This window comes from Eretmochelys imbricata, chromosome 6 (genome assembly GCF_965152235.1).
Source record: "Eretmochelys imbricata isolate rEreImb1 chromosome 6, rEreImb1.hap1, whole genome shotgun sequence".
Classification (NCBI taxonomy): domain Eukaryota; kingdom Metazoa; phylum Chordata; order Testudines; family Cheloniidae; genus Eretmochelys; species Eretmochelys imbricata.
The window spans coordinates 991634-1002723 of NC_135577.1; the positions used below are offsets into that span (position 1 = coordinate 991634).

The window sequence follows — 11090 nt, forward strand, 5'->3', positions numbered from 1 at the left end:
AGCCCCCCCGCAGCAGCCTTCGGAAGGGGGAGTCTGCTGCAGCCAGGCGTGTGTTTATTATAATCTGTTTTCCCGTGGCCTGGAGGAACAAGACGCTGGTGATTCGCCCCCTCCAGAGCCCACCTCCTCCCCCTCCAGCCTGGGGGCGGGCGGTGTCCAGGCACAAGCTAACAACATGATTGTTCATTCACCAGCGCCGCTCATGCCCTGGTCGCCATAGAGAGCCCAGTGCCCTCCCACGCCTCCCCCGTCCCGCCCACTCACCTGTGGAGGCCTCATATACCCACCCCCACCCCCGCCTCCCCAGCTCACAGGATCCGTCCAGCGAGAGGTGCTGACGGCTGGGAGAGCGAGCCCTGGTGATAAAGAAGAGGCTTGGCCTCTCCGGGGTGGAAGTGCTTTGGAGAGAGACACCGGCACCGCTGGACCTGCCTCCCCAGCCATTCTCATCAGGATCCTTCTCCCGGACGTGTCTCCCCGGACGCTTCCATCAGAATCTGTCCCCTGGATGCGTCTGCCCGGCTGGTTCCTTTAGGATCCGTCTCTCACACGCATCTCCCTGGCTGGTTCCATCGAGAGCCGTCTCCCGGACGCGTCTCCCCGGTGGTTCCATCGGGATCCGCCTCTCAGACACCTCTCTCTAGTTCCACCAGGATCCCTCTCCCAGACGCGTCTCCCTGACTGGTTCCTTTAGGGTCCGTCTCTCACACACGTCTCCCTGGCTGGTTCCATCGGGATCCGTCTCCCAGAGCCATATCCGTCAGAGGGGACTATCTGGATCTCACATTCACGCACCTCGCATAGGGATCCTGTCCCCAGCTGATCCCACAAAGAACTGCCTTCTGGCCTTCTCTCTCCACTACGACCTTCCTTGCCCTGGTGTCTCCAGCCGATCCCCACACAGAATTATTTCCTGGGTTTCTCTCTCTGCTCAGACGCCCTCGCGTCCCCACTAAGATCCCTGCTTCGCTCCCCTTGGCTTCCTCCTCCTCCAGCAATGGCTTCTGCAGGGCTGGAGATCTTGGGCATGGGGCTATGCATCTTCGGCTGGCTGGGCTCCATCATCTCCTGTGCCCTGCCCACGTGGAAGGTGACGGCCTTCATCGGCAACAACATCGTGACGGCGCAGATCATCTGGGAGGGGCTGTGGATGAACTGCATCGTGCAGAGCACGGGCCAGATGCAGTGCAAGGTCTACGACTCCATGTTGGCGCTGCCCCAGGACCTGCAGGCCGCCCGCGCCCTCACGGTCATCTCGGTGCTGCTGGCCCTGCTGGCCCTGCTGGTGAGCGTCGTGGGCGCCAAGTGCACCAACTGCGTGGAGGACGAGGGCGCCAAGGCGCGGCTCATGATCATCTCCGGCGCCGTCTTCGTGGTCTCCGGCCTCCTCTGCCTCATCCCCGTGTGCTGGTCGGCCAACACCATCATCCGGGACTTCTACAACCCGCTGGTGTCCGAAGCCCTGAAGCGGGAGCTGGGGGCAGCGCTCTATGTGGGGTGGGCCGCCGCGGCCCTGCTGGTTCTCGGGGGGGCTCTGCTTTGCTGCTCCTGCCCGCCCCGCTCCGAGAGATACCCACCCCGGGTTGGGTACATGGCGGCTGCGAGGTCCGGGGTGGGCAGCGGGGTGGACAAGAGGGACTATGTGTGAGGGGAGCAGAGGAGGGGATGGATGGATGGATGGATGAGCACGTGGGTGGGTGAACAGATGAACGAGTGAACGAATGGATGGATGAATGTGTGAAGAGTGAGAGAACGAGCGAATGAACAAGAGAGTGAATGGATGAAGGTGTGAAGAGATGAAGTGAATGAGGGAGTGAATGGATGAAGGTGTGAAGAGGTGAATGGATGAATGAGGGAATGAGCTAGTGGCTGAGGGAATGAATAAACAAGTGAAGGAGGGAGAGAATGAATGTGGGAGGAGATGAATGAGGGAATGAAGAAATGGACAAGTGGGTGGATGAACAAGGACTGATGGATAAGGAGTAGAGGAAAAAACGAGTGAACAAAAGCACGGCTGAAGGGACAGATGAGGGTGCGAACAAATGAACGAGCGGGCAAATGAGTGAAGGGAGGAGCAACGAAGCGAGCAAATGGATGCGGGAAGGAGTGAGTGAATGAGACAATGGATGGAAAAATGAAAAAGTGAGGAAGGAAGGAGGGAACGAATTAAATAAATAAAAGACGGGGTGGGGGCAGAGAGCAGACACGTGGGGGACCAAACAGAAGGAAGGTTGAAACCACAGAGGAAAGGCGCGAACGGCACCGTCAGTGAAGGAATGAACAAAGGGCTAATGGACCAAGGAGGGACGGGAAAGACACTGTGCCAAGGAAGGAAGGAATAAGCGGCCGATCCCCAGCGAATGAACAGATGGGGGCGTTGGGAGAGATTGAGGGGGCTCAGCCAGGGAGCCCTGACCCCATGGAGCCCGGCTGGACCTCACCCTGGCTTTGTTTGCTCGAAGGTTAATAATTGTCCCAGCTCCCTGGACTGAGACCTGCTAAACCACCCCCTGAACACGGGGACCACCTGGAACCCCCAACCTCAGGGGCCCCTCTATCCAAATCCAGGGGCCCCAAGATTTTGGGGGTCTCACCCCTCACTGGGGATAGATCCAGGGCTTATTCGGTCATCACTGAGTGGGATTTGAGGGGTTCACAGGGAGTGGGTCTTATGATCCCTGGGTGTGGTTCTTTGAGGACGCTGAACCCCCATTTCCTGACCCCTCTAGGGAGGGGGCTCGGCCCATGTTTCTGAGGATGTTATGGGGATAAAAGAACCAGACTAGGACACTCCGCCCACGCCTCCTGCTTCTCATTTTGGGGTGTGGGGGGGAGGCTGAGTTGCGGTATGAATGGGGAAGGAAAAGGTGGGGGCACAGCTGATGGGAGGAAATAGATTGGGTGCTTGGTTTATGAAGATAGGGTAAATTGCGGGAGGGAGGGAGGCTTATGGGAAAGAATGGGGGTGTGGTTTATGAGGGGGTAAATTGGGGCAAGCATAGTGGGGGTGTAGCTTGTGGGAGGAGAATGCTAGCAACCAGGGCCCCCCCAGAGAGAGGGAAGCGCTCAGGTATGTGGGAGGGGGGCAGGGTATGGCTTTAGGGGTTGAATGGGGGGTGCTGTATGTCCCTCCTCTCCCCAATCTTTGTCCATCCCCCTTCCCATCATGAGATTGGGGGGTTGCCAGCCCATCTCCCCCACTAGCAGGGGAATGAAAAGCCTTCCCAGAATTCCCCTCAGCTTCACCCAACCCCACCTGGCTGGCTCAGGGGGGCAAGGAACAGGACATGGGGCCTTTCCCCTCCAGGGGGCTCTGCCCCACCCCAGGGCAGGGGACTAGCTGGCTCAGGGGATGGGACAAGGGGCCTTTCCCCTCGCGGGGGCGCTGGCTCTGACCAGCCCTGGGGCAAGGGACAGGACATGTGGTCTTGCCCCTCTGGGGGGCGCTGGCTCTGACCAGCCCTGGGGCAGGGGACTAGCTGGCTCCAGCAATAGGACTCGGGGCCTTGCCCCTTTGGGGGGGCACTGGCTCCAACTAGCCCTGGGGCAGGGGAATAGCTGGCTCCAGCGATGGGACTTGGGGCCTTGCCCCTGTGGGGGGGCACTGGCTCTGCCCCACCCCGGGCCGGCATTTCGGCGCTGCTGTTTCCCTGGATCCCAGCCCGCCCGCCCGGCCTCTCTCCCCCCCCCCCCCCCCCGAGCTGGATGGGTACCAGCACATTCCTGTGCCAGCTGAACCTTCCCTGGAGCTGGGGGCGGCTGGCACCAGGAGAGACATCTCCCATCCTCTCCCCCCCACAGGTCGGGGCGATGCTGGGGGGGGGTTCGTTCAGCAGGGAGGGAGAGGGGTCAGCACAGCCTGAAAGCCAGGCGCACAGCCCCCCCCCACCCCAACTCTAGGCCTGTTCGCTCATATACTAAGCCCCTTGTTCACACACCACGCTCCCAGCGGGGGCTCTAACCACTAGACCCCATGCCGCTGAGTTGCTGCCCTCCCCCCAGCAGGCTGTTCCCCCTTCAAAGCTCTGGGCAGGGGGAGGGATTCCTCACCTCCAGGCAGCTTTGCAATGGAGCAGGGAAACAGCTACCAAATTCCCCGCCCCCGAAATAAACCCACTTCTCTGCTGCCGAGATGCAGCCACCTCTGGGGCAGAGCAGGTGCATAACACTGTGGAAAGAGCACCCCCTCACCATGCAGCAGAGGGCCCCGCCTGCAGCTGGCGAGAGCGCCCCCCACCACTTTCCACCCAGCCGAGGGCAAAGCCCTGGTCACCCTGGGCCCATTCAGACCCTGCCAATGCCTCCCTTAACAGCATGGGCTTGGTCTGATCCGCTGCCTGGGGAACCGCCCGCCACATTATCCTGAGGTTAAAACCCAAGCAGGGGACAGAGGAGCCACAACTCCTGGGTTTCATTCCTCCCCTCCCAGAACCAGAGGGTTAGAGCAGGGGGGCTGGGAGCCAGGACCCCTGGGTTCCAGCCCCAGCTTTGGCAGGGGAGTGGGGTCTGGTGGGTCAGAGCAGGGGGAAGGGGAGGAGACGCTACTTCCCAGGGCGGCCCTCCCAGTTATCAGCCAGTCACTTCCCTCCACTCCAGCACCCTCCCGTCAGCAGCTACAAGCCGTAGAAGATCGGGCCTGGAGCAGATGGAGAGATGCATTTGAAAGCACTAATGGTGAGGGGGTGAAGGGAGCGGAAAAACCAGTCCCTGCAGCGGGCTTCAGACAGATCCCCCCTCCAGGGAGCACCGCAGGCCATTGCTACGTACAAAAAATCTCAAGATACTTTATTGGTCATCTATAAAAACAAGCAGATGCTATGAAAAATATCCAAGGACTATGTAGGACACATGCAAAGGTTAAAACTAGGCAACCCAACTTCCATCCTCCTCTAGAGGCAGAGGCTAGGCTTGGGGTGCTCTATTTGACCCCCCCCCCAAAGATAACCCTCTAATTTCCAGCGATCAGCCCTTCGACGGGGCAGGGCCTCGAGCTGGGCGGCATCAGGAGACGTTCTGGGCCTAGGGAGGGGAGAACGGGGCCGGAGAGGAGCCGGACTGGGGTGTGAGACGACCCACATCTGAGGGGAGAAGAGCTGGAAGGCAGCAGGACGCTGGCGGACCGTGTGGGCTGAGGACCACTGCAGCGTGGTGGGGCCCAGAAGCTAAGGCGAAGCCACCACGAATGGCGGAGACCCTGGGTCCGGCAGCTTAGCTTCCGTCTTCCCTCCACGCTGCAGACGCGGTCCCAGCACCCACCCAGCGAGCTCTGCACCCGGGAGTCCGCTGCGGGGCTGGGGCCCCCACCCTCTGCCCACCCCCACCGAGAGGCCCCTCAGACGTAGTTCTTGCTGGGGTAGTCGCTGCGGGGCTGGGAGGCGGCGGCCGTGTAGCGGGCGCTGTAGTTGGGGTTCTTCTCGGGACAGGTGCAGCAGAGGAGGGCGCCCCCCAGAGCCAGCAGGGCCGCGGCGGCCCAGCCGACGTAGAGCGAGGCCCCCAGCTCCCGCTTCTGGGCTTCGGACACCAGCGGGTTGTAGAAGTCCCGGATGATGGTGTTGGCCGACCAGCACACGGGGATGAGGCAGAGGAGGCCGGAGACCACGAAGACGGCGCCGGAGACGATCATGAGCCGCGCCTTGGCGCCCTCGTCCTCCACGCAGTTGGTGCACTTGGCGCCCACGACGCTCACCAGCAGGGCCAGCAGGGCCAGCAGCACCGAGATGACCGTGAGGGCGCGGGCGGCCTGCAGGTCCTGGGGCAGCGCCAACATGGAGTCGTAGACCTTGCACTGCATCTGGCCCGTGCTCTGCACGATGCAGTTCATCCACAGCCCCTCCCAGATGGTCTGCGCCGTCACGATGTTGTTGCCGATGAAGGCCGTCACCTTCCACGTGGGCAGGGCGCAGGAGATGATGGAGCCCAGCCAGCCCACCACCGAGAGCGCCATGCCCAAGATCTGGAGACCCGCTGAAGCCATGATTGGGTGGGAAGGCGCCTGCCGGGAGAGAGAGGGGCGGGGAGGAGGTAAGAAGAACTCAACATGGGGGGGGGCCCCCAGGAGGTCTGCGGGGATCTGGCCCCACAGCATTCAAGAGACCCTGCTTTGCAATTTCACCCTCAGTGGGACTTTGGGCTGGGCCCTAGCATGAAGCGGATACTGAAGGACCTTCAGTTGGACCAGCCAGGAAGGGCAGCAGCCCCCATTACTCCTGAAGGTGTCTGGGCTCACCCGCCCCCACCTGGGGCAGGATCACCCCCAAGGGTGCCCTCACCCGCCCCCCATGTCCCACTGGAAGGGGCTTGCACCCCTTCAAGATTTCCCCGTCCCACAACGGCTGCCCTGAAGTGACCCCAAGATGGGGGCTTAGGGGTGGGTGGCAATGGGGGCAGGGGAACATCTCCGGCCCACGCCTGCCACTAGTCCGGTTCTCCTTCCCCTCCTTGGCCATTCCTCAGTGAGTCACCACCTGGCCCGGATCCCCACCTCCATCAACTCGTGGCAACTTCCCTCCGAAACTTGGCTTCTACAACCCAACTGGCTCCCGCCGTGGGGACCATCCTGCCCCAGGGTGGGATGGGGCATCTCGCTGTCCCACTGCCTTGATCCCACCCCGGGCTTCCCCCTCCCGGCCTGAGCCTCATCAGCCCGGGTTCCCCCACCCGCAGCGGGGGCAGGGAGAGCCAAGGAGGGCAAGCGCCCCCCAGGGCCAGCTGCGTCTGCGCCCCAGGCTCAGGGCTGAGCAAGGCTTTTGGGGGGCCCCCCCCCATCTGCTGGCAGCTGTAGAGCGTGTGACGGAGAAGTGCTCAGACGTGACCCCAAGGGGGAGATGCAGCCGTGGGGGGGGGGAAGAGATGGGCCCGGATGGGGCAGCCCCGTCTTGGGCCGCCCCGTCTTGGGCCCTTCTCACCCCCCCAGTTGGCTTCGACAGAAAGTCGCCCAGCCCCCGCCCATACCTCTGGCTCAGCGGGCTGTGAGCGGGGGAGCTGGCCCACAACTCCTGCCAGGCCAGGGACGCCCCCCCCCCGGGGCCTGGCACCCCCCCCCGGGGCCTGGGTTAGCTCCGCTGCGGGGGTGAGCCGCACCCTGGGCGGGCTGGGTTAGCCCCTGGCTACCCAGGGGACAAGAGAGACAAGCCCAATCCGGAGGCAAGGCCCCCCCTCTCCCCGCCACGGTACGGAGCTGCTCCCACACGGGGGCGGGGTGTGAGGGGTCCCAGGACCCCGCAGCAGGGTTTCCACAAGCACCCGGACGCCTGGGTTCCATCCCAGCCCCCGGGGTGGGCAGGGAGAAGGAGCGGAGTCGGGGGTGGGAGCCAGGACGCCTGGGTTCTCTCCCAGCTCTGGGAGTGGGGTCTGGTGGGTGAGAGCTGGGGGTGGGCGCCTGGACTCCTGGGTTCTCTGCATTTGTTCCAGCCCCTCGCAAGGCTCCTTTCCAAACCGCCCCCGGCCCCGGCACCAGCCCAGGGGCTCAGGAACAGGTAAAAACCCAGAGCAAGGTGTGTGTGGGGGGGAGACAAATCAGCTCCTGCCCCCGCCCCCAGCCCAGTGATCACCCCTTCCCCCTCGCCCCCGCCTCGGGCCCGGCCAGCCCCCGGGGACAAAGACCCTCCCCTGTTCTCACCTCAGCCCCATTGTCCGCAGGTTTCTGTGAAACTCCCCCCCCGCTGGGCAGGCAGTTTCAGATGAAACGGAGGAGGGGGGAGGGGAGCAGCGCGATCCCAGCCTTCCCCGTCTCCCATCCCCGAGAGCGGCCCCTTTGTCCCATAGCCGCGCCGCACACGTGGGCTGGTTGGGGGCAGGGGGTGGGCATTGCCAGCCCCGCGGGTCTCTGTGTCCCCGGCCACAAACAGCAGCTCAGGCTCAAGCCCCGGTGTACGGGGAAAGAATTTGGTCGTTTTAGGCAGGGGAAACTGAGGCACGGGAGACTGCTTGGTGCACACAGGTGGAGTAGAACCCAGGAATCCTAACGCCTGCTTCTCCCATGGTCCCACAAACACACTGCTCGGCCAGAGCATGAAATAGGAGTCCTGCCCCCCCCCCCCAACCCACTAGCCCCCACTCCCCTTTCAGGCCAGGGGGGAGAACCCAGGAATCCTGGCTCCCAGCCCCCCCGCTCTACCCATTAGCCTCCACTCCCCTCCCCGAGCTGGGGAGAGAACCCAGGAGTCCGGGCTCCCAGACCCCCCCGCTCTACCCATTAGCCCCCCTCCCCTCCCCGAGTTGGGGAGAGAACCCAGGAGTCCCGGCTCCCAGCCCCCCCGCTCTACCCATTAGCCCCCCCCCCCCCGAGCTGGGGAGAGAACCCAGGAGTCCCGGCTCCCAGCCCCCACCCTCACTAACCTGTCTCTCCGCAGTAACTCTCGCCAAGGTCTGGCTCCCCCCCAAGCCCCAGCACACGGCCTCCCTGCCGCAGTCCCGCAAATTGCAACAACAAGCAGCGGGCAGGCACCTCCCTGGGGGGTTAAATACCGACCTCCCCCCGCCGCCCACTCCCCGTGACATCACCCCCAGGTGAAACTCAGTCCACTTAGCACTGGCCGGATAATTCCCCCGCCCCTGTAAACAAAGAGCCAGCCCCTCTCCCTGCAACTGGCTCAAACTAACCACAGCCCTGGGGCAGCAGCTTGGGGGAGGGGAGGCCGGACTCCTGGGTTCCCTTCCCGGCTCTGCGAGGGGAGTGGGGGCTAGTGGTCAGAGCAGGGGGCCTGGGAGCCAGGACTCCTGGGTTCTCTCCCTGGCTCTGGGAGGGGAGTGGGGGCTAGTGGTCAGAGCAGGGGAGCTGGGAGCCAGGAGTTCTGGATTGTAATTTCTCTCACTTCCTTTTTTCCCCCCAGGTTGAGTCACGGTCTGGCCAGTTTCACTTCAGTTTCTGGTGAATTTCATCACTCCTGTTTCATGCACCATTCTTTGCCATAAGCAGGGGCTCAGGGAAGAGGGGTATCAGAGCGGGGACTCATCCAGGAGCTAAGGGGGAAGGGAGCAAAGGGGGGGTGGTTCGTCCCAGGAGGGGGGTAGAACCCAGGTATCCCAGCCCCACCCCCTCTAACCCACTAGAGCCCCCCTTCCCTCGCTGAGGAGAGACCCCAGGAATCCTGGCTCCTAGGCCCCACGCTCTGACTCACTAGACCCCACTCCCCTCCCAGAGCTGGGGATAGAACCCAGGAGTCCTGGCTCCCAACCCCCCTGCTCTAACCCACTAGACCCCGCACCCCAACCAGAGCCAGGGATGGAACCCAGGAGTCCTGGCTCCTGGCCCTTTCTTGTCAATGTACCAGCCAGGGTGTGTTCTATGGGAGACCCAAGACAACAGCACCCCTCTGTGGCCAGAAGGGGAATTGATATCGGGGCGGGAGGGGGGGCAGGGTACAGGGGTGGGGTGTGAGCTCCCCTAGCCCCACAGTGACCCTACAATAACAGGGGCTGTGGTGGATGCCCCATCACTGTCAAGTTTGACCTCAAGATGGGAGGTTTTGCTGAACGCTCTGCTCTGGCTCAAGCAGGAAAACTCGGGGCACCCCTGGGTCCTGCAGGTGCCATCGACTGATCTGGGGCGGGGTCCCCCCTAAACTGAGAATCTGTGGCTCTGGGTCATTTGGGTTTGAGTTCCTGTGAGTTTATTATTTAAAAAAAATCCCCAAACATTTAAAGAGCTGGGACTTGGGAAAAAATCACCTCCATGTTCCTGTTCAAAACTCCCTTTTGGCTCCAAGGAGCCTGTGATTTTATCTGGAAAAAATCCCAAACCAACCGGAATCAAAGCAAATCAGCTCCCGTGTTTGACTTGATGGGTCACAATTTCCGATCATTTAGTCTGCAAAAAATGAAAAACTTTTTTCAAAATCTCAGTCCAGCAAAGATATGAGTTTTCGTTGGCAACCATTTTCCCCATTTGGAACTTTCCTTTAACTGTCCTGAAAGCGAAGCAAAACTGTGTACAAAATCTCAATTCAAAGCAAACATTTTGGTTTTTGTTTTTTGGTTTGCAACCCCGTTGCGTTTAAAAACGTCCTGTCATTTTACTTTAAACTCATTTCAGAAACGTTTTTAAAAAGCTGGACATCAAACCGGAACATTTTGATGGGGTTTTGTTTTAGGGTTTGATTCAACATGACTTCAGATCAATAATTTCCTTTTATTTCGTTTCAGGGGGAAAAAAAACCCAGTGGCTTTGAAGAGCTCAGGATCAACAGAAAACGTTTCATTGAACCCCAAACGAATCTTTTTTGACTTTTTTGATTTGCTGAAACTTTTTCATTTACGGCATCACGTGAAATAGTTTGGTTCCTGATATTTCAAAATTGCCAGTGAACCAAAATATCCCTGATTCTTGCTGGCTCTTGGTAGCTCAGTGATCTCTCAGGCCCAGTTCCTCCGAGGTATTTAGCTGATCTGGAGCTCAGCGTATCCGATCATTGCAAGAGCTCTGACTTATTCTGGGCCTGCATCCAACTGTCTGTGCAGTGCTCCGCCTGGACTCTCCGGCTGGGAAGCTCAGCCCCTAAAGGCACAATTGTCCCCACAGCAGCATGAGAAGATGTGAAGTCTAGCTGGGGCCAGTGGGTTCTTTGGGTGAATGGAAGGAGAGGATGGTTGGGTGGGTGACATGCCAGTTTTTCACCCAGAGTATTTTCCTCCCAGCTGTTCACCAGGCATCTGAGTCCACCGCGGGTTGCCAGAAATGGGAGGGGGAAGCTAAAGGAATCCAACAGCAACTGGGATTCACGTTCAAAGAGAGTCATGGGCAAAGGGCAGCTGCTCATGGCTGCAGAAGGAAATCTGTGCAAATGCAGGGGGCTCCTGGACTACAACTCCTACAATGCAACAGGCTCCAGGCCAGGGTGTGCTGGGAAATGTAGTTCCTACACAATCCCCCTCTACCTGCGCCCCAAGACTCAATGTATTTCCAGGGAGCTCATGGGCCAGGTGAACTACAACTCCTGTCATGCTCCTGTAGGGCCGGTGGTTTTCAAACGGCGGGTTGTGACCAGTACCGGGTCGCGAAATGTCAGGCCCTGGGTCGCGGCGGCTCTGGTCAGCTCCACCGACTGGGCCGTTAAAAGTCCTGTTGGCGATGCTGCCTGGCTAAGGCAGGC

At 60.8% G+C, this 11090-nt stretch overlaps 2 protein-coding genes across 2 annotated transcripts; one reads left to right on the plus strand and one right to left on the minus strand.

Annotated features, from left to right (window-relative positions):
• The first annotated feature begins 997 nt into the window (after positions 1 to 997).
• LOC144266300 (claudin-9-like) lies at positions 998 to 1648 on the plus strand. Its single transcript, XM_077819743.1, has one exon. The coding sequence runs from the start codon at positions 998 to 1000 to the stop codon at positions 1646 to 1648; it is 651 nt and encodes a 216-aa protein (XP_077675869.1).
• A 3684-nt stretch (positions 1649 to 5332) lies between these two features.
• On the minus strand, positions 5333 to 8382 carry LOC144266301 (claudin-4-like). The gene is made up of 2 exons (XM_077819744.1): positions 8338 to 8382; positions 5333 to 5992 (listed from the first exon to the last, which is right to left on the minus strand). Exon 2 carries the CDS (start codon positions 5972 to 5974, stop codon positions 5333 to 5335), a length of 642 nt encoding a protein of 213 aa, XP_077675870.1. The 5' UTR covers positions 5975 to 5992; positions 8338 to 8382.
• Between the last annotated feature and the right edge of the window lie 2708 nt (positions 8383 to 11090).